The 24,323-nt window shown below is 39.0% G+C and overlaps 1 protein-coding gene across 1 annotated transcript in view; it reads right to left on the bottom strand.

The window, feature by feature from the left end:
• Window positions 1-16,887, bottom strand: part of slc30a8.S (solute carrier family 30 (zinc transporter), member 8 S homeolog) — a 35,562-nt gene extending 18,675 nt beyond the window's left edge. Inside the window, exons 1-2 of the mRNA XM_018223829.2 lie at window positions 16,603-16,887; window positions 4,481-4,665 (exon numbers count right to left, since the gene is read on the bottom strand). Coding sequence (XP_018079318.1) covers window positions 4,481-4,665; window positions 16,603-16,673 — 256 coding nt within the window. The 5' untranslated portion in view covers window positions 16,674-16,887. The remainder of the gene's footprint in view (window positions 1-4,480; window positions 4,666-16,602) is intronic.
• Between the last annotated feature and the right edge of the window lie 7,436 nt (window positions 16,888-24,323).

Raw genomic sequence — 24,323 nt, 5'->3', positions numbered from 1 at the left:
ATTAGTGAGCAAAAAAGTTAACAATTTAGTTTCTTTATGTCTTTACCGCTTTGATAAACATGTACCACTTTCAGTTTATGACTGCTGTCTCCTCTCTATTCCCAACAGTCTGGGTTATCCTGCCACACTCCTATGCATCAGTTTTTTGAGACAAGAAATAATGTATTCCCTCTTAAAGATCTGATCATCTATTTGCTGGATTGGTTAGATTTGCAATAATTAAAAGATGCAGTTGTTCTTAAAATATATTTTAATTTTTCTGTTTTTTTCCCATGAGGTTTTTAATTAACTTGCTAACAGGAATATTCTGCATAGTGTTTAGTGACATTTAAACCTTTTAGTGCAACATTTGTTTTGCTGTTCTCATATGTTTGTATTTCAGATATTCCCTAGGGAGCTTTATTGCCTCTAGTCAAATTTACTTTTTCTCTTTTATCTATGGCTTTTTGAAACATAAAGGGGGTTATTTATCGAAGTCCAATTTTTTCTGGTCAGACTTTTAAAGGACAAAATACAAATTTTTTTGAGAAGATTTATTAACTGTCACGATCGGTACCCTACAATTCAGAACCAATGCATACCTCCCAACATTTTGGAAGTAAAAAGAGGGACAAAAAAAAATTTCCACACGTAGCGCAGCAATTTTTTGACCACACCCCTTTCTGTGGCCACACCCCCTAATTACCATGTTTGTTTTACAAAATTTGGCAGGTTATGAAAGTTTGAAAATATTTCTCCTTATATAAACTGTGTTTTTGTGTCTCAAAATTGTTACAAAGTATCTTATTTGCACCTGTTAGCTGTTCTGGGCTCTCTGCTAAAAGCCAATTAAGTGAGAAACTTTGTTACTTTTTCTGGCTGTTCAGTGCAGAGAAAAGAGGGACTTTCCAGTACAAATGAGGGACTGCGGGTTGAGCTGTCAAAAGAGGGACTGTCCCTCCGAAAAAGGGACAGTTGGGAGGTATGCCAATGCTAGGCTCCCTGGTCTCGGCTCTTGCTTCTGCCTTTAACAGCCGCCTTTCACCTAGGGAGGAGCCCTCGGCTAATTGGATGCTGCCAAGTCTTATTAAGAGAGGAGCCAAGTGAAGGGTTCTGGACGAGCAGAGGGGCACGATCATTAGCAAAGTCTTTTTGGGCAAAAGGTCACAGTTCAAGGAACAGACAAAAGTGTAGTCAAATCAGGCCGGGTCGGTGCGGGCAGAATACAAGCAAAGTCGAACAGGCAAGGGTCAAAACCAAAAGATCAGATCAGAAGAGTCAAGCCAGGCACGGGTCGGATTACGGATTTCAGAATAGTCAGATAACAGGCAGAAGTCAAGATCACAGAAGTCAGCAGAATCATGCAGGCAGGGTCAAAACAGGAATCAGAATATACATAGAACGCACCCAGGAACTCAGAAATGAAACCTAACAACGGGCAAAGATCCAGTGTAAAAAGCCCCTTTAAATACATTTGAAACTCGTGCCCTTGCGTGACGACGCAATCACGCCAGAGTGATTGCGTGCAGAAAAGCCAGAAGTACGTGCCGCAGGTGTCCTAAGACAGAGAGATTCAGGACACTAAAGAGGCAATACCACACGGCGGGTGTCCCTGCCGGAGGAGCGGCGGTGTCCCTCCCGGCCCACTGGACCACCAAGGCTAGTGCCCCTTACATTAACGTTCTATGGTATTAAACAGTGTCGGACTGGGACACCAAGGGCCCACCAAAAACTCTTAGACCAGGGGCCCACCCAAAAACCTTTAAACCAGGGGCCCACTCTAAGAATTATTTTCTTCCTCTCCTGACTCAACCTCTATTCTACTAGTCTCTTTTCTTTACATACTATAACCTGTTATTCCATCTATTTAGCCTCTTTGTTCTCATAGAAATAGGCAATGACCATGTAATAGGCCAAATATTTAGCAGCATGAGGGGCCACTGACACCTGGGCCCACCGGGAGTTTTCCTGGTATCCCGGTGGGCCAGTCCGACACTGGTATTAAATGTCCGATGAAAAACGTACTCAAACTCAGACCTTCTGAGAACATGTAAAAAGTCAAAGGCAAGATTTGGAATATTTTCTGAGTTGCGCTAGGTTTCCAGAAAAATCTAAGCTTTTGGGGCAATTTTACTAAAAAAATGTTATGTTTCGAACACAAAATCTGAAAAAAAAGTAGGGTTCTGTTTTTTAAAAGAATTATCTTCCGCACAAGAAAAATTCGGGAACATGTATTAATATATAGGGGGGAAAATCCATGCAGATTTGGTTGGAGTAGTTTTCAGAAAATAGTGGGAGCTTTTCAAATTTTGATAAATAACTCCCAAAGAGTCCCCTCCATATAAGCACAAAAGGATGATGAGAGCCAAAAATAATAAAGATAGAGGTTGGTATCTACATTGGAAATCAGGTCCCCAGATTCTAATATGGCAGTAATCTTGCTGCCCAAGCAACCACAATATTAGTGTATCATGTTACTTGATAGAAGCAGATTTGGACTGCAGTTTATACAAACTAAAATGAAAATACTCACAGCCTTCCAGAGAGACTTAGCATATTCCATGGCTGAACATGCAAATTCTGCAGGATAATAATTAAACATGGATATGAATAAACATGGAAGGCCTAGAGAGTATAGGCATACAATTGGATTCACCATTTTCTACACCCTTCTACATTTTGTGATCTCTTTAAGTAAACAAAAAAATATGCATTGCATCCCAGCAGTGGTTATTTGGTTAACATTTCTCCCAAATGTTTTGGTCCTTTGTGAGGTACCAACGGGGGCACTTTCTGCAAGGAGTTCATTCCCCTGGTATCTGTGTGAAGTTACAATGGACATCTCTTCTTGTGAAAAAGGTATTGCCACTTCTCCCATTTGAATGAACCCCCCATAGAATGTAAGATATTAATACAAGGAATCCCCTGAATTTTATCATAAAATTAGAAAAGGATCCACCATCACCATTTAACATACCATGTCATCAGAGAATTCAGAACGATGTTCAGTGGAATGAAACAGGTGTAGGTTATGATGAATCCCCTTCACCACCACCACCACTCAACAAAGATAGTAGGGCTTATTTACAAACAAGTGCAGTTTGAAAGGTGCAATTTTGGATGCAATTCTACCTGTACAGGTATGGGATTTGTTATCCATAATGCTTGGGACCTGGGGTTTTCTGGATAATGGATCTTACCCTAATTTGGATCTTCATACCTTAATGTAAGAGTACTTACTGCGGGGATGCCCTACCGACTGCTTCTTCTTGGCTTTCTTCGGTGCGCCACATGATGTCATCGCGGTTGGAGAGAAATTCAATTATTTAAAGACGCAAATGTCCTATTCCCATTGCCCAACGTTAAGGTCTATTCCTATAGTTCCTGGGTGTGCTTCTCTAAGTCTGTTCTTGTTCTTGACCCTTACCTGTTCCTGACTCCCTGACTCCCGACCTTTGTCTGTTATTTGACTATTCTCTGTACCTGATTTTGTACCACGCTACTGTTTGGTTTGACCTCGGCCTGTGACCTCGACTACTCTTCTGTTATCTGATTTGGTACTGCATTGCCCGCCAGGTATTGCCCTTGTCTGTTCTACATCTTGCTGTCTGCTCCCCTGTACTAGTAAAACATTTAAACTAGGGATGCATCGAATCCACTATTTTGGATTCGGCTGAACCCCCGAATCCTTCACAGAAGATTCGGCCGAATACCGAACCGAATATGAATCCTAATTTGCATATGCAAATTAGGGTTGGGAAGGGGAAAATTTTTTTTACATCCATGACAAAAAGGCACATGATTTCCCTCCCGCCCATAATTTGCATATGCAAATTAGGATTCGGATTTGGTTCGGCCAGGCAGAAGGATACGGCCGAATCCGAATTCTGCTGAAAAAGGCTGAATCCTGGCCGAATCCCGAACCGAATCCTGGATTCGGTGCATCCCTAATTTAAACATGAAATAAACCCAATAGGCTGGTTTTGCCTCCAATAAGGATTAATTATGTCTTAGTTGGGATCAAGTACAAGCTACTGTTTTATTATTACACAGAAAAAGGAAATCATTTTTAAAAAATGGAATTATTTGACTATAGGACTGCAGGAGAAGGCCTTTTTATTATTTCAGAAGAAAATAAAATTATTTTTAAAAATATGGATTATTTGGATAAACTGGAGTCTATGGGACATGGCCTTCCGTAATTCAGAGCTTTCTGGATAACGGGTTTCCTTATAACGGATCCAATACCTGTACCATGTAGACATAGACCCCCACAATATTATGTCACTCTATTCATCCTAAACATGGTTCAACCATCAATCGATATTCCATCGCCAGCAGTCATACCAAATGTCCAATCGTGTTTCAGCATCATACAATATTATTAATATATTTATTATTTTAGGAGGGCTGCTATATATTTATAAACAATATATAATTTATATAAACAATATTAAAAAATAGTGATCAATGCAAGTATATATGTGGGAGCAGGACTTACCTACAATCTCTGCAGATATAAATATGAAGCATATAAGTGATGCAATACACAGTTTCTTTTTGGCCAACGCTTGTTCTTTTTGCCTGGCATCATAGGCCTTGGTGTTGTTATTGTGGCAGTGATATTTGATACGTGGGTTTTCATGGTCCTGAAGTGGAGGTTTGCTGAAGTTATTCTTTTCACTGCTAAATAAAAAGTTATAACATGTTTTAGCATGACCATTATAGCCCTTTTTTTACTCGATCAAGCGCATACAAAAATATGATTTTCATCCGTTCTTCTGTTCAATAACATTGGTTATAAATGTGTTTCTCTGATCATCGCCATCATTTATTTCTATTGGGTCAGCAAGTTATTCGGCACTTTACTATAATTTATAACACACATAGGGGCCGATTCACTAACTTAGGGGCAAATTCACTAAGCGCCGAAGCGCCGAACGCTAGCGTTAATTCGCTAGCGTTTGGCATTTTCGTTACTGTGCAAATTCACTAACGAACGCTGGCGTAGATTCGCTAGTGTTACTTCGCACCCTTACGCCTGGCGAATTTTCGCTAGCGACGTAACTACGCAAATTCACTAACTTGCGCAGTGTACTGAACGCTACCTTTTACGCTAGACTTTCAACTGTTTCAAAAAAAGTCAAAATTTTTTCTAAGTCCCAAAAAACGCTGGCGTGTTTTCTACATTATGGGTGATAGGCCGAAAAAGATCGAAAAAATTTTTGGGGCTCCCCTCCTTCCCCCCTACATTTCCTGACTCATGGCAACTTACCTAGACAGTGGGCACATCTGTAGGGCAAAATAACATTTTTATTTGATGATTTGAAGGTTTTCTAGGCATTTGTAGTGCTGATACGTATTCCTCCATTGAAATTTGAATTTGGCGCCGTATGCAAATTAGCCTTCGCTAGCGTAACTTCGCTTTACATAGCGAATCAAAGCTAGCACAACTTCGCAACCTTACGATACCCCTGAGCGCAACTTCGGATTTTAGTGAATTTGCGGAGCGCTGACGAAACTACGCCTGGCGAAGTGCGGCGAAGTTGTGCCTGGCGCAACTTCGCATCTTAGTGAATTTGCCCCTTAGAGTGAAGGATTCGAAGTAAAAAAACTTCGAATTTCGAAGTGTTTTTTGGGCTACTTCGACCATCGAATGGGCTACTACGACCTTCGACTACGACTTCGAATCAAAGTATTCAAACTAAAAATCGTTCGACTATTCGACCGTTCGATAGTCGAAGTACTGTCTCTTTAAGAAAAATCTTCGACCCCCTAGTTCGCCATCTAAAAGCTACCGAACTCAATGTTAGCCTATGGGGAAGGTCCCCATAGGCTTTCCTAAGTTTTTTTGATCGAAGGATATTCCTTCGATCGTTGGATTTAAATCCTTCGAACCGTTCGATTCGAAGGATTTAATCGTTCGATCGAAGGAATAATCCTTCGATCGTACGATCGCACTATTTGGGCTAAAATCCTTCGACTTCGATATTCGAAGTCGAAGGATTTTAATTCCCAGTCGAATATCGGGGGTTAATTAACCCTCGATATTCGACCCTTTGTGAATCGGCCCCATAGGGTCTTACATTCTAAATGTATCTTGTATTTAATGTTACATACTAAATATAGTTAACAAATAAAACTTGACTCATAAGTACGTTGTTGCAAGAGAAAATTTTTTTATTTTTCTCTTGGTGTAAATTCTCCGTGAACATTCTCCAGTGTATTCTCCTATACAATTGTAGAGGGGAAAATTCTCTAGTGAATGTACTCTATAACGAAGGAGGGAATGTAGATAATAAGCAAAACTTTATTATGATGCTCTACAAAGGAAGTCTATCGGTCTGAACCTAGAGAAATTTCTCTTGGCTAGAATTCTTTTTCTCTTGGGAAATTACCAAATATTGACTGGAGTCATTTCACCTGGTGAAAAGATGAATGTTCACCAATGGGAAGAGAATGTTCACCAATGCAAAGTTAATTCTCCAAAATTTGCCGGACTCTCCCTATAGTAAATTGGCAGTTTGTCATTATCGGTCAAAATACTACAAATCTTAAAGGGGAACTATCGTGAAAATGAAAATTTAATATAAGCTTCATCATACTGAAGAAACTTTCTAAATACAATCAATTAAATATTCTGCATCATTTCTGAAATAATCAAGTTTATCTTCACTATTCCTCTCTCAGCATCTGTTTCTCTTCATTCTGTCTTCATGCAGCAGTTGGGTGTCAGATATTCATTGACAGTTAGATCCAATATATCTTATAGGGGGGATTTCTTTCCTAGCAGATGAATTAGAGCTCACTCAAATAACTGATTCCAGTACAAACAAAATCTAACAAAATAACTGCCTTTTGCACAAATTCTGCATGTAGAGAGACATGATGTCTGGTGATTTTAAGAGTGAGCTCTAATACATCTTCTAGGCAAAAGGAGCCCCCCATAAGAAAAAACTGAAAACCCCTAAAAGCTCAAATCAAAGAAAGATTTTACAATTTGTAAAGACAGCTCCCATCAACTTTTACGTGACTTTTAGCTTTTAGATGGTGACATTTAGGGGGTTATTTATCAAGGTCCAAATTTATCTCAATATCGGCTGCTACAAACTCCGATCTAACCCGCTCGCGTTTTTAACGCTTATTTATTATTACCGGAATTTTCCGAAAACATTGTGAAATAGCCCGAAACCCCAGACACAACCAAAAATCAATGGGACTGTTCCCATTGACTTTTATGCAACCTCGACAGGTTTGAGATGCCGTGTTTTTATATTCGGGATTTTTAATAAATTCCAAAAAATTTGTGTTTTTTTTAAAAGTCCGATTTTATTAAAAAAATCACGAATTTTTCGGATTTCTGGGAATTTTGGGTATTCAGAGCTTAGTAAATAACCCCCTTAGTATTTGGTTTTTAGTGGTTTTTATACTTAATAATCACATTTTTGTGGTTTAGAGTAATCAGTTAAATACACAATGTTTAGTGCTTAAAAAAAATATGAATGTTAGTAAATCGACCCCTTAAGTTTGTCATTCAAAAGGCAGAGGAGTGTTGGTTGGACATCATGGCTTGGATGCCTATGCTAATGTTTTAATGTTACTGTTCACAGTCCAGAGATGCTTCACTGCGAAAATTACGCCCATAGAAAAAAATTGTTGAGCGTCAAAAAAAATTGTTGCCCATAGACTTTGCATTTTGGCGAATTTTCACGGTTTCACAAATTTTTGATGAAGCAAAACAGGTCAGATTCGCTCCTCACTATTTAAGACCGGATGACTCCATGGGGCAGTGGCCGTCACTAGGGAAAATTCGCTAGAAATCTAGGGACATCGCCAATTTACTAACAGGCGAAGAGGACAATTCGCTAGCGTTTCGTGCTCTTTCTCCAGGCGAATTTTCACTCAGGTGAAAGATCATTACTCCACAAATTACTACAGTGCAAATTTTAAAGAACGTATTTCGCCAGAGTTTCCTTCACCGGCTTGTCTTTATTTTGCTTCCTTGGACATGTGTAATAATAAGTGGCCACTTCAAGCATTTGCACCAACATCTCTAATAAAGACATATATATGATCTATATGTACCCGCCCTATTCACATTGACCTAAGAGTAATAGGCACATTTATCAAGGGTTGAATTTCGAGGGTTAATAAACCCTCGAATTCGACCCTCGAAGTTAAATCCTTCGACTTCCTTTGATCGATCGAAGTAAAAATCATTCGATCGAACGATAAAATCCTTCGAATCGAACGATTTTAATCGATCGATCGAAGGACTTTTCTTCGATCAAAAAAAACCGTAGAAAAGTGCTGGGGAAGGTCCCCATAGGCTAACATTGCACCTCGGTAGGTTTAAACTGCCGAAGTAGGTAGTCGAAGTATTTTTTAAAGAGACAGTACTTCGACTATCGAATGGTCGAATAGATTTTTAGTTGGAATCGTTCAAATCAAAGTCGAAGTCGAAGGTCATAGTAGTCTATTCGATGGTCGAAGTACCCAAAAAAATACTTCGAAATTCAAAGTTTTTTTCATTCGAATCCTTCACTCGAGCTTAGTAAATGTGCCCCTAAGTGTACTAATGAAGTTTTGCTAGGCAGAAATTAACGTTAGCAAAAGTTGGCTAGAAAATGCTCCCAATGACGAATTTACACTATCGAAACTTCACCAGTATTCGGCTACAGAGACGCAACTTCGCATTTTAGTGAATTAACGTAGTGCTAGCAAATTTACACCTAACGAAGTGGCATGAAGTGTGGCGAAGCCTTTGCAGGTGAAAATTCGCCCTTTAGTGAATTTGTCCCCATGCTTTGGAGTCAGTGGGAGGCTTTGTCCCTGTTAATTGTGACAATGGAAACCATTTGTCACCACTGGTAGAGGCACTTTTTGGCCTGAAAATGCACTGACTAAATGGTTTTATGTAGAGATGAAGAAGCCACACCTTCTGCCTTTCAGTTTAGAGTTGACAAATTGTTTTGGGGGGATGCAGTGAGTTTGTAGTAAGGGAAATGGAGGAATGATATTACATATCTTTTCATACATCTCTGTAGAAAGGCGTTTGCCCTGGAGCTGAAGATTTGATATGCCGGTACTACAGCAGCTGAATAACAATATGAATTGAACGAGAGACTTACGGAACATCGGAACAAGGCACCTTTGACTCTGTTATATCTGGGCTCATTTCCAAAACAGAAATTCCCGATCTTTAGCTTGGTAAATAAATCAACTATTCAGCAAAATCGAGAAACATTGAATAATCCAGCAAAGCTCAATAATTAGAATTCTGTTCCACCGCTTGCTCGTTGATATGCAAAGAAACAAGACTGATGGAGACTATTAAACGTTAAGCAATGCAAAGGAACAAACATATTTCCATTTGAATCAGGGTGATGGGATCTCTAATGGCTTTCAATAGAGCATAACAGTAATTTATTAGATTTGGTTGCTGGGAGGAAAGTGCTTAATGCGCTGAGCGCTGAGACAGCTTGAGAGAATTCTCTGATAACATCTGTGTCAGGACAAAGGTGCAGCTAAATCTCGACATTTAGAGCCACAATTAGAGATGTGTTACCATCAGGTAAGGTTTGTCGGGAATGTCCAACCTCAGACACTGATCAGATACTGAGCTACAACTCATTCTTACAACATGGGCCTCATTGATTAAGTCGCTCAGTAGCATCAAGGGCCAAATCAAAATATGGGTGCAAAATTAAATCTGCGAAAACAATATATAGAAAGCATTTGTGGCATGCCTTTTTCGTAATTTTGTCATATTTACCATATAGACACCAAGCTAGGGCAGCCCTCGGATGCCTATATTGTGATTAAAACGTCTATTTTTATTAAAGAAAACTCATCCCCTGATGCTGAAATCCAGCAGCAAATTTGGGAGGTAGGGGGTAGAGGTGACGTCATAAATATGGGCACATATGTGCTTAGGGCCATGATCTTAGTCCTTATCCTACCTAAATCTCAGCACCAATAATTATAACTCAGACACTAGGGACAGGAGACCTCAATAGTTAACACCTTCCTATAACCATCTGTCCAAGTCCAGGGTTCCTTTGTCTCTTTAAGCCTGCACATTATGATTTAGAAACACAGTTGCTTTTAACGGCACAAGAGGAATCCATTAATATTTGTTCTGATCTGTCAACTGAATGTAATTGATGGGTTGATATCAGCAGGTGAAAATACTGGAATTACGGGGAGAAACATGGTCTTTTGTACTAATTTTTTTCATTAAGCACTTTGACTGTTGTTGTGTAAATAGGCGCCTTTTCTATTGGTTAAGTATATTCATAACAAAGTAAAAGAGAAAGGTCAAAAACACCTGTACTGTCCACATAAGAATACTAGAATTCATTCTCAGGCCCGGGCCAACGGCAGCAAAATATTAGGAGCGGCATGATGCCCAGCTGCTTTCTGAGGAGCACTGGGGACATGCAGCTCGAAAACAAATGGCAGGTAACTGCTATCTGGTTAGCTGCCCATTGTTCTGTTTTTAGGCTGCTGGGGGGGATATCACTCCAACTTGCAGTACAGCAGTAAAGAGTGAATGAAGTTTATCAGAACACAAGTCACATGACTGGGGTCAGCTGGGAAACTGACAATATGTCTAGCCCCATGCCAAATTTCAGAATTAAATATAAAAACATCTGTTTGCTCTTTTGTGAAATTAATTTCAGTGCAGAATTTTGCCGGAGCAGCATTATTAACTGTATTTTTTTTTTTAAAAAATCCCTCTAATAATAAGGGTCTCAAAGTAAAGTGAAAAGGTGCCAAAGTGAAAATTACTCCTGAAATAAAATAATTTTAAGCCCCATTTAAGTTATCCATAGCTAAAGCAATTACTATGTTTTGATGATACAAATTCCATCCAGGACAGTATCTGCAACAAATTGTAGCCCCTTGTTGCTTATTCAAAGCTTTCATCTGAAATCTGGTGGGTGCAACACAGCCCTGTCCTTAATGCCTGCCATAGAGAAATAAAATTGGTGGGGGTCATTTACAAACTGGCCAATATAGCAGATTGTAATATTAGTAATCTATGAAGTTACTCAAAGGCAGGGATCCACAACCTTTTGAACTTGTGAACAACTTTTAGAGGTAAAAGGAGTTGTGGAGCAACACATGCATGAAAAATGTTCTTGGGGTGCCAAAGTGTTGTGATTTGGTAGCCCCTATGTGGATTGTCAACCTACATTGAGGCTCTGTTTGGCAGTGCATCTGATTTTAAAATAACCACAACTTGCCTCCAAGATTGGAATTCAAAAATAAGCTCCTGCTTTGAGGCCACTGGAAGCAACATTCAAGGGATTGGAGAGAAACGTGTTGCCCACGAGCTACTGGTTGAAGATCCCTGCTCAAAGGCATCAGAATTTCCTTTTTCATACCTGCACCTAATGGATTCACCTGTCTGTCTTCTTGGCAGCCTGTTAATTCTTTGTTCACTTGGTTGGCAAGAGAGATTACAGTCATGATAATTCTGCCCAGACTCTCTCATCCAGCTGCTTATTGGTAATACCCACATGACTGACAGCTCAGCAGTGAGATGCTGGGTTGATGAATAATCTAGAAAGCTTCCTGGGAGCTGTTTATGTACTGTAAGTGCAAGTATGGGAGGCGAGAAAGAGGCAAGAGTGAGGCAAGCATGTTTGGAGAGTGCTATAGCCATCACCTGAAGACTGATGGTAGGATCATGTTTACTGAAGGGTCCAGTACTATTACTACTATTTAAGGGCCAAGCCTGAAACCAGCCATCTCTGCTGTGGTTACTACTTATTTGACACCCTGACCTCTTTCTTATTTGTCTAGTGTGGCCTGTCTGGGAGCAGCCTGCCAATATATGCTAGCTTATAGGCACATCATTAGGGTCCACACTGGTTAGAAGGTCCCCCTGGACTGTAACAGTGGCAGGAGCCATTCTAAATGGTGCTTTCCTTGGCTAATGGATCATGAACCTCTGCACAGTGGTATAAGTCTTAGCTTTACCCCAAATCAAAACAGCTGCTATAGTCTCAAGTACAGGTATAGGACCTGTTATCCAGAATGCTCGGGACCTGGGGTTTAGATCTTCATTCCTTAAAGGAGAAACAAACCCCTTATTAAAAAAAAAAACCCTACCCCACATACTTACCTCTCGGTGCAGATACAGGGATCGGAGTTCACGGCAGCCATCTTCCAGGTCTTTGTGTCTTCTTCCTGCGCTTTGGCAATTTCTGTCAATTTAGTGCATGCGCAGTTGTCGTGAACCGGGGAATTGCTCCAAATGCGCATCTCCCGCTCTGCCGGTCTCATTCTCAGATTACCGAAGACCCGGAAGATGGCTGCTGTGAACTCTGATTCCTGAATCTGGACCGAGGGGTAAGTAAAAAGTTAGGGCATTTGCCCGGGGTAGCAGGGGGTAGCAGGGGGGGGGGTCTATGTGGAGTGGGAGGTGGGTTTTTTTTAATAAGAGGTTTGTTTCCTCTAGAAAATCATAAACATTATATAAACCCAATAGGCTGGTTTTGCTTCCAATAAGGATTAATTATATCTTAGTTTGGCTCAAGTACAAGCTACTGTTTTATTATTACAGAAATCATTTAAAAAATTTGGATAAAATGGAGTCTATGGAGCTTTCTGGATAATAGGTTTCTGGATAACGGATCCGATACCTGTACTTTCAGTATATATAGCTACCACTGAATGAGCCCATATTTTGCTTATGGCAAAACACAATAATAGACCACAACAAAAGAACATTGATATTATCATCCAACACTGATGTTACTTGAACAATCTGGAAGTGTAGAATTACTGCCAGTTCTTAGTAGCATTTGACCTAGAGGGAAAGTGCTTATTACTCTTCTTCAATAGGAACCTGATGTTCTTATATTTCTAAACAGAAACCAGGAACCTGGCCAAGTAGTGCCAGAGAAAATGTCCACTGTGGTTTGTTCAGACTGCCAATCCAAATGTAGAAGGCTCAGGCCTGATCTGTGCCTGCTATAACTAGCAACAATCTATGGTTTACTGATTCTGATTATATTAGAAATTGAAATGTCTTCTTTAATGAAACATTGAGGCTCATTTTCTACAAGGCACCAGTAAGAAATTCATATGGGATTATTTACATGGGCAAGGAGCAATAAATATGGTTTTTGCATTTGCTACCTTGTCCCTTCGAAATCTGCTTCCTGCACCAAACAGTTGCACCTCTTTTTGTATGTGCATACTAGTGGGTGGGAAATGAAGATGCATGTTCAGGGGTGCTGTGTCAATGAGGCATGTTGAGAAACTGACGCCAGGCAGCAGTACCCCACTAGCAATTGCATCCTGGACTCCTCCAGCCTACATTGTGGACCCCCTCTCAAGCCCTGTGGCGTAAAAAGGTGAGTGTGTGGGGGAGGCTGCCTCTGGCAGTAGAGAGGCCAGGATCACCCTGTGCATGTTATGTAGAACATGGAAGCAGGAATGCTTGGTACTGCATTATTCTATCCGTGTATGACCTTGGCCGGTGACCCTGACCCTGCTCTTGATATTTGCCTTGAGACCTTTTTGCCCATGTGGTTTGACCCGGCCTGTTCCTCGATTTTGCTCCTCCGACCTACCCATATACGTTTGGTTTCCCTTGCTCTCTCCCTGGTTCTCCCGCAATAAGACCTGGCAGCATCTGAGAAGCAGAGGGCTCCACCAGAAGCCAAAGGTGGCTGCTAAAGGTAGAAGAGCGGGCTGAGAAACTTGGAGTTAGTTCTGGGTTTGGGATACCACTCATTACAGAGCTGTTGATAGCAAGTTGCAGCCTATGTCAGGTGGTACATACACTGCATTGAATCAAAAAGAGCTGGATTTAAATAAGCCCAAATGATTTTTAAAAGTTAGGTGGCTGGGTATACTGGGCTACTACATAACCCCATATTTAAGTAAGGACAACCCGGGGAAGTTGGCCTATTGCCTATGATTGTTAAGAAAATAAGCCAGAAGAATCTATAGGAGGCAGATATTTGCCATGGGTTCCTTGGCTTGATGAGTTCCAGTGAGGGTGAAAGCAGATCTGCAGAATTAACCCGGCATCTAAACAAGCCGATCACTGGATAGATTGGAAATGTATTGTATGCCATTATTCAGGAAGTGCCATTAGAAAGCACTAGTGACATGCTATGAAGTCCTGTCTTTTCAGCACAGAGCTGTGTTGCACCCATCCTCACTATGCTCCTCACCTCCTCCTGGATGTTCAATCTGGCACAAGGTGCAGAGCACAGATATGTACCTGCCACAAGTGCTTTGAGAAGAAACAGTAAGAGGTGTGATTTCTGCACCCCTTCTGCACTAGTGTAAGGCCACAAGCAAATTATATATTTAATTATTATGCTCCTTTCCATGTCTTTCTTATAATGTCCCTCTGTTCTCTTTGTTAACAGTAGCAACAAACTTTTATGCCCTTTCCTTTCATTGTCAGTCTCTGCATTCCCCATTTCCATCACTCTCTCTCCCTGCCTATCCATTATCCCATTCTTCTTTCAGGGGCAGATTTATCAAGGGTCGAAGTGAATTCAAGGGAATTTTCAAAGTACAAAAATTCTAAATTCAAAGTAATTTTTTGGATACTTAGACCATCGAATAGGATACTACGACTTCAAATTTACTTCGACTTTGATTTGAAGTAAAAATTTGAATTAGAAGTTTTTGAATTCGATGGTCGAATTTCGAAGTTTTTTTGTACTTCGAAATTCAACCCTTGATAAATCTGCCCCTCACTGACTCTTTCCTCCTTCTTTCTCTTGTCTCTCTTCTCCCTCAGCTCTTTTCTTCTTCCTTCTTCTGTCCTTCAATTTCTTCCTCTCTTCCCTTCAACTCTCTATCTGTTTCTCTCTGTGACATATATTTCTATCTTTGTCTCTTTAGTTTAAACAGATCTGTGAACATGACAATGTAAATGTACTGCTCCAAGGAATCAATACATTCGTAAAAAAACATGTATACTGTATCAAGTGAAGACCAAGTAACATCTTGCTTTTCTTCTTGATCTGAAGTCTTATTGATCTGAATCTGAGATGTGTTCAGCTAACTAATCCAATAATGTATGTAAATTGTCTAGCTAGAATGAAACACTCAACTAAAGCACCATTTTGTAGAGCCAACAAGTATTTGAAGGTCAAATAGTTCTTTATTGTAATCTCTTCCAGAGGAGCCTATTTAGGAAATGGCAATTTAGGTCTAATGCTGAAATATGGTGCAATTGGCCCAGTGCAGTGAACCATAAAGCAACCAATCGGGCACAAGTTTTCTGTATTCTAATGGAACAAAACTGATCAAAGCTAATTGGTGTTTGGTTGCTAAGACTTGATGAACTTATTGCATGAACGGATTCATTCTTAAGAAAAATGAGTTGTTCTCTCAGCCCAACTATTTTAAGAGTAGGGTCCTTTATTGAGTCCGTTATTGAAACCGTTATTCGTAAGCCTGGGCTATCCAATGTCATTGTAGAATAAAGAAAAATATTTATATAGAATAAATGTCCTAGGCATAATGAGTATAAAATAGAAATGCTAGTAGCCAGACACCTGTTATTCAGAAAGATCCAAAATAGGCATTGCCCATAGTGCTTTATTTTTCATTTTTGATTAATTTGCTCTTTGTCATTAATGATAACTACGCTGTTTATGGTATCATATGGGTTCTTCAATGTTTAAATATTTTTAGTAGCTTCAAATTGCAGAAAGAGCTCTTATTAGTTCATTGATGTTAACAGTGACCTATTGAGATAATGTTAATTCATTAGAAATTTACACCTTTGGTCCTAAAATTTTCCATTTTTTTGATTAAAGGAGTCCACTTCCCCGAGCAAACAAGTATTGGTTTAAGTGGGAGACTTGAAGGTGAATTTATTTAAAGAAATATCTATTTCTAACAATATAACTCTATACTCAGTATTTCTTTGCTTTTGTGTTTCAGGGGGCAATGACCCCAGTATTCTACACCCTAGGGTAGTGGTCCCCAACCTGTGGCTTGTGAGCAACATGTTACTCACCAACCCCTTGGATTTTGCTCCCAGTGGCCTCAAAGCAGGTGCTTATTTTTAAATTCTTGGTTTAAAGGCAAGTTTTGGTTGCATAAAAACATGTGTGCTGCCAAACAGAACCTCTTGTAGGCTGCCAGTCCACATCGGGGCTGCAATCACAATCACAGCCGTTATTTGGCACCTCTAGAAACTTTTTTAATGCTTTTGTTGCTCTCCAACACTTTTTCCATTTGAATGTAGCTCATGCTTATAAAAGGTCTGGGGACCCCTTCCCTATGGTATTGAAAGGCAAAATAGAAAGGCACATAATTAAATGGTATCTAGTAGTGATATGTTGAAAGCAAATGGGCTTGCTGAGTATTGCTGAAAAACGTTTCATCCAAGCAGCTTCCTTAGAACGAGTGGTGAAACTTTAAAAAGATTACTACAAGTCCAACAGTTGCTTTAGACTCATCACCTGGAAAAAAATAAAACCTTCACAGATGTATTTAAAAAGCTATTTTTAAAATGGCAAATAATATCACTTTTTACAATATACAGAAATGTAATTGTAAGGCCAAATGTCCCTTGAACACCCATTTGCTATTACGAATATGTCAAAAAGGATAAATTGGTGTTACCTGTCCAAAGTTAAGGAGTACATCTTGGTTGCTTTATCGCTCACCAGGTATGCTTTTTCTGGTCCCTTCATGATGATTTTAAAAAAAATAGAGTCCCCTTAGGAGGTCAGGGTATTACAAAGAAGAATACTTTTTGACCAAGAAAGAAACACCAATCATATTTAAACAGAAGTTCATCAGTTCTTGTTGACTCCCAAGCATGTGAGCTCAATCAACTCCCAGCAAGAGCCTACAAGGGAAAGCTCTGTCTCTGTTCATTGCTTCCTCAGAGGTCAGGTGCTTCTCTTGAATGAGCCATAAGAATGCCCTGGGGAGAAAAGTAAACAGGCTGAGAACAGGAGGGAGGCTCTGTAATTAAAGCTGCTTTTGTCTTTCTCAGTATAGGGCAGCTGCATGTTTTAATTTTAGTAAATCAAAGATACATACTGCCCCCTTTTTACAAATGGAAACCCCTGTGTCAAGGTAGGAAGGTATTTAGGAACTTTAAATAGTGTAATCTAAAGCAAGAACTATATATGTTTTTTTCCTAAACACAGAGTGATAGTGGGGAAAATAATATAATTTTTCGGATGCCACAAGGTGCCAATAAATTCAATGGAAACTTGAATACATATTCACAAACTGTCCCCATAATCCAGAAAAACTACAGGTATTTCAAATACAAATGAAGTGAACATATGTGTGCAAGCTTTAGGGCATTTTTATTTCCTGGTGTGGCTGGTCTTTAAAACGTACATTATACTGTATATAGGCACATTTCTGCATTCTAGCTGTTGCAGAACTAGAAATTCCCGCATCTTCCATTTGAGCTGATAGAGGGATGCAGAGATGTATGGATTTCGACCTCTTGGGGAGACAGAAGCTTACTACTCTTGGTTTAAAATGCTGATGCCTTGGCTAAAACCAACCAGGGTTTCCTAGAGTTCACTATCTTTCTGTTTATGCATTAGTCTATATACCTACCACACCATGACTATATTCAGCATCCCATGCTTATCCTCTCAAAACAAGAGTAGAACTATAGCAAGGTCATGGTGAACCTGTTTAAAGATTAGCCAGCTTGGGTGCATTCATCTTCTGAAGATCTTTGGCCAAGTTTCAGAAGAAGACTTCTTAAAGGAGAAGTGAAGCTTAACTAAAGAAATAGGCTAGAAATGTACATTATGGGAGAGATTTATCAAGGGTCGAAGTAAAAATTTGAATTTGAGTTTTTTTTTAGATATAGGATATAGTTAAAATTTGAATCGAGTTTTCAAAAAAATTTGAATTCGTATTTTGAAATTAATCATGTACTGGCCCTTTAAGAATTCAAATGTGACTATTTGGCACCATAAAGCTGCAGAATTGCTGTCTTAGCCTATGGGGGATGTCCTGAAATCAATTTGGAGTTGTTTGCAGTCTTCCTGAAAATCAATTTTTTTTTCGGAGAAAAACTAATCAAATTCAATTCAAATTCATTTCAAATTCGACTCGAGTTTGCGGGTTGATCCCATTCACCCGAATTTCAAAGATTTGATTTTTTGATGAATTTCGATTGGTCATTTTTAACTTGAATTTCGAGTTTATGGGAGTTTTTATATACTCCCATGAACTCTAAATTTGACCCTTAATAAATCTGCCCCTATGTTTTGGGCTTCTGTACCAGCCCAAGGGAACCACAGATCTGTGTCTCCAAAGATGCCCCAGTAGCTCCCCATCTTCTTTTCTGCTGATTCACTGCACATGCTTTGTGCTGCTGTCACTTACTGAGCTTAGGGACCCACTCACAATATACAGTACACATAGAATAGAAATGTCACAATATAAGACTGATTAGTAATTAATACACATAATTACTACATGGCAGCACAGAAACCAGTGCAATTAGCATCAAAATTTAATAATCAGCAAAACTGTAGCATCAGCTTATATTACAGGGGAAGCTCATTTTCTGCTGGATAATTAGTGACGAGCCCTAAGCTTAGCTTCTCAACAGCCAATCAGAGCCCACTGAGCATGTGAGTGTCACAGACACTTTCCAAGATGGTGACCCCCGTGACAAGTTTGAAGTCCTGGATCATTGCTGCTATTGAGAAGCTGTAACTTTAGGCTGGTGCAATATGGCATTTTATGGCATTTTAGCCATATTAATTTTTAGGGTTTAGTTCTCCTTGAAACAAATTAATTTTATAGTCCTATTTACATGGAAGCATACTTACAAGTAATATTTATTTTTTTGTGGTTTGTTGTAAAAAAAAATGTTGGTTCTAAGGGGCAGATTTATCAAAGGTCAAATTTCAAATTCAAGTGATTTTTTTATAAATTCAAAAATATTCAAAATTCATATGGGAGGTTATTTAAGAAAAAAATGTATAAATTTGAAATGATTGAATAGGGACGATCTGAATATTTGATTGGTTTTAGATTTGTATTAGATTCGTATTCGACCAAACTCGAATCAAATTTTGTTTCTCAGGAAAAAAATTGAATGTCAAGAAGTCTATTGACATCTTCAAATGGGTCGCTGGACCTCTGCCATTGACTTCTACATGAACTCGGCAGGTTTTATTTGGTGAATAGTTGAATTTCAATTGTTCCACCAGGTTAGGGTTTGATAAATCTAGAATTTTGTATTCGAATTCAAGTTTGGATTATTGCCAATTCGAATTTGAGTTTTGACCAAATATTGAATTCGAAAAATCTAATTTATTATTCGACCTTTAATAAATCTGCCCCTAAATGTTAAAAGTGAATCTGAGTGTAAATATTTTCTTTATAGCCTATGGATGTTCACTAAAATGTATTTGGTAAGGTCATTCTGGCCAGTGGACCTTCTTATCTCCATTTGGGTTTACTCAAGGACATATGAAATCTTATCCATAGGCTAAAAATCTAGCTGAGCCCAAAATATTTGACTTTACCAAGCCATATAGTTTTATATTTTGAAATCTTTACGCAACAAGAAAAGGTAGAATAACAGCTATGGGAGCAGATAACCCATAATCACAAAATGGGAAAACAAAAGTGATGATGTTTGTCTTTTATTAACATAACATTTGCAGCACTAAAGAAATCCTTGATTGTTTTTTTAAACACAATAATAAATCCACCATCTGATCCACCAGGTTCCTAATGAGTATAAATTCTCCATCTCTGATATTCTAAATATTGGAGGCTGTTTAAGTATTCTGCGCTCATTCCGTGAAAATACTTCAGCAGGAAAAGTGTTTTCAAGCTTTGATTGGATTATTATTATGTATCCAGTTTATAGATGAATAATTTTTCTAAGGAATTGCTGAACCTTTTTAGAACCATCGACTGTGATGGTAAAAGCACTCGGACAGTCATTAAAGGATAATGAATACATACATTCATGAATACATTTTCGCGACCAATCAAACCTAATGGCAAAAATGTTCATATTCATAGCATTGTTGAATATTTTCTATGGCTATCAACTCCCCTGGTAAAAGTATTGGAACGATCTGTTTTTCCCTCTTACTAAATGTGAATTTCCATCTTTAAACAATGCTTTAGAATCCATCATTGCTCATAATAATAATATTCGTATAATGTGTATTGTGAGTTGCTGAATATGTCTCAATGGCCACTACTAATGAATGTACTGTTCTCTCTCTCTCTCTCTCTCTCTCTCTCTCTCTCTCTCTCTCTCTCTCCTCTTCCTCGATGCTAATATAAGTGTAAGAAAAGTCCTGGTCAGAAGTCCATTTCTGTTGGTTGATGGGTGTTATTCCATTTACTTTCAAACGTTAAAGGAGAAGGAAAGGCTAAAACTAAGTAAGCTTTATTTGAAAGGTCTATATAAATACACCAGTAAACCCTCAAAGTAATGCTGTTCTGAGTGCTCTGTCAAAAGAAGCAACACATTTCTTTCCTTCTATTGTGTACTCATGGGCTTCTGTATCAGACTTCCTGTTTTCAGCTCAAACCTCCAGGGCTAGGGCTTGAGCATGCTCAGTTTGCTCCTCTCCCCCTCCCTCTTCCCCTCCCTGCTGTAATATGAGCCCAGAGCTATGAGTGAGCAGGGAGAGACTCAGGCAGGAAGTGATCTCACACCAAGCCAATATGGCAGCTGCTATTCTAAACAAACAGAGAACACTTCAAGAGCTGTTTACTCAAGTATAGTAAAGCATTCTACAGAATAAATATAGTGTTATAGCTTGCACTATTGTGGCTAATCTATTGGCAATAAACTGCTTCAGTAGCTTTCCTTCTCCTTTAAAAGAGTTGTTCTACAGAGTATTCTAAAAAATCTTTTAAAACAACATCATCCTCTTCCTCGAGGGAGTAAATATTCTAGCCACTATTCTTGCTTGAAATGTTTCAATACTGTAAATATGAATATTGAAAAGAGGTGTAAACCCAAACATAAGATTTTGCCCGATAAAACAAGTCTAAGCCACTTTTTAATATGCAAATCATTAAAATTTTCAATGATTTTAAAGCAGCAGGGTCTGCTATGGGCACTTATGTCGCACCGTCATTTGCAAACCTTTATATGCAGGAATTTGAACTGACACATTTTACTCCAGCCACTAGTAATTCATTTTTTTGTTGAATGATCCGTTTATTAAACTGAGCAAATTAAATAATATTCAGAATGTGCATTTTATAGCCCGAAGGCAATTCCTTTAGAAAAAGAAAGTAATGAAAACCCAATGACTTAATATACTGTTTCTTATGCATTTACATTATTCTAAAGCTGGTCATACAAAAGCTGATAAAATCTGCCAACATGTCCCAAGTTTAGACCAAGCTGGTAGCGTATTCAGTAGGACTGGGACAACAGGGGCCCACTCTCAGTACTATTATTCTTCCTCTCCTCACTCAACCTCTATTCTCCTAGTTTCTTTTATTTACATACTATAAGATATTATTTAATCTATTTCACCTCTTTGTTCTCATAGAAATGGGGAATGGTCATGAAATAGGACAAATGATTAGAAGCATGAGGGCCCACTAACACCTGGGCCCACCGGGAGTTTTCCTGGTATCCCGGTGGACCAGTCCGTCACTGAGGGGCACATTTACTAAGGGTCGAATATCAAGGGTTAATAAATCCTCGAATTCGACCCTCGAGGTAAAATCCTACGAATTCGTAGGATTTACCGCAAATCCTACGATCGAACGATTCGAAGGATTTTAATCGATCGAACGATTTTCCTTCGATCAAAAAAACCTTAGAAAAGTAATGGGGAAGGTCCCCTAAGGCTAACATTGTACCTCGGTAGGTTTAAACTGCCAAAGTATGTAGTCGAAGTTTTTTTTAAAGAGACAGTACTTCGACTATTGAATGGTCGAATAGTCAAATGATTTTTAGTTCGAATTGAAGTTGAAGTCGTAGTAGCCTATTCGATGGTCGAAGTACCCAAAAGAAAACTTCTAAATTCGACGTTTTTTTACTTTGACTTCTTCACTCGAGCTTAGTAAATGTGCCCCTGAGCCGATATATCCATATATCGGATGGAAAGTTTCATCATTACCATAGTTTGATTATGTGCACCATATAGGCAACCTCGCTGAACTATCAGCTCTTTAAAGAGGAACTATCGCGAAAATGTAATATAAGTTTTAGCTTTCCAAATACAATCAGTTGAAAATTCTGAACCGTTTCTGAAATAATCAAGTTTATCTTCACTATCCCTCTCTCAGCATCTGTTTCTCTTCATTCAGCAGTTGGGTGTCAGATATTCATTGACAGTTAGATCCAATATATCTTATAGGGGGGCTCCTTTTGCCTAGAAGATGTATTAGAGCTCACTCTATTAAAATCACCAGACATCATGTCTCTCTACATGCAGAATTTGTGACAAAGGCAGTTATTTTGTTAGATTTTGTTTGTACTGGAATCAGTTATTTGAGTGAGCTCTAATTCATCTGCTAGGAAAGGAGCCCTCCTATAAGATATATTGGCTCTAACTGTCAGTGAATATCTGACACCCAACTGCTGAATGAAGAGAGAATGAAGAGAAACAGATGCTGAGAGAGGAATAGTGAAGATAAACTTGATCATTTGATAAACAGTACAGAATTTTCAATTGATTGTATTTAGAAAGTTTCTTATTTCAGTAAGAGGAAGCTTATATAAAATTTTCATTTTGCGATAGTTCCCCTTTCAATATATATACAGCTTAGGTGTACATTCAGCAGGGGTTTTGTTCATCCACAAGACAATTCAGACCAAACTATGACTAAAACCCAGTTAATGGAGCTTAATGGGGGTTCTCAGGGGGTACAAAATCACTGCTGTGATTTATTACAACTTAACTAGTACTACTCCTCGTGGGCACCAGTAGACACAACATTGACACTACAGAATGCACTTTCAAGAAGATGGCAGTTAGTGACGTTCTGTAACATTGCCAAGCTAATATTTGCTATAAACAAGGAAGTCATCTGGGTTATTCAAAAGGCCATTTATGTTATTAAATTAGGAAATAAAACTTGGTAAACCATGTTCAAGAAAAACATGGGACATTCAAGGAAACTTTATTCTCCTATGGACATACAGGGCACATATTTAAAATACAGTATATGGTATGTGTAACATTGTGCCCAAACTACTTTTGTGAACAAAGCATATAACACATGCTGTGAAAGAATTAAAGGGATACTGTCATGGGTAAAAAAAACATTTTCAAAACGCATCAGTTAATAGTGCTGCTCCAGCAGAATTCTGCACTGAAATCCATTTCTCAAAAGAGCAAACAAATTTTTTATATTTTATTTTGAAATCTGACATGGGGCTAGACATATTGTCAGTTTCCCAGCTGCCCCAGTCATGTGACTTGTGCTCTAATAAACTTCAGTCACTCTTTACTGCTGTACTGCAAGTTGGAGTGATATCACCCCCTCCATTTCCCCACAGCAGCCTAACAACAGAACAACGGGAAGGTAACCAGATAGCAGCTCCCTAACACAAGATAACAGCTGCCTGGTAGATCTAAGAACAGCACTCAATAGTAAAATTCAAGTCCCACTGAGACACATTCAGTTACATTGAGTAGGAGAAACAACAGCCTGCCAGAAAGCAGTTCCACCCTTAAGTGCTGGGTCTTTCTGAAATCACATGACCAGACAAAATGACCTGAGATGCACCTACACACCAATATTACAACTAATAAATACACTTGCTGGTTCAGGAATGAAATTTTATATTGTAAAGTGAATTATTTGCAGTGTAAACAGTGTCATTTAGAAATAAAAACTACACCATCAAAATCATGACAGAATCCTATTAATAACTATAATTGTGTAGTTCACACTGCTCTAAACACAAAGCATTTTACAAAAATCATCTACCTGCAAGACATCAGCTGTCCCTGTTCAAGCCTATGTTCATAAATCATGTGCCCCTATAGGACAGGAGGTGGTTAGGGGTGCACCTTACTCTTTCATCTACATGAACATGTCCTCTTCTCATGATTTGTTTTTACTGTATGTATATGGCTCCCTGGGCATTGATACTGCTCCTCTCTCTCTCTTTCTATAGACTGGAGGTGCAGCTTTCTGTAGCCTGGAAAAATCGATTCAGAGAAAATGTGATGTTTTGTTGTATTTTGTGTTTGTTGGGTTATGGAAACTGGAGTGTAATAATACCTGTGCGGCGGGGTCGTCCGCCGCGCCATCGGGGGACGCCCGCCACACAATCCTTTCCTCAAGCCACGCCAGCGTGTATGTTCTGGCGCCGGCTCTTCTCTAAGGGTGTGCGCGGCGCATCT

The sequence above is a fragment of the Xenopus laevis genome, chromosome 6S (genome assembly GCF_017654675.1).
Source record: "Xenopus laevis strain J_2021 chromosome 6S, Xenopus_laevis_v10.1, whole genome shotgun sequence".
In the NCBI taxonomy this organism is placed as follows: Eukaryota; Metazoa; Chordata; class Amphibia; order Anura; family Pipidae; genus Xenopus; species Xenopus laevis.
The sequence above is the reverse complement of the archived record's forward strand: the minus strand, read 5'-3'. Positions and strand labels throughout refer to the sequence as shown.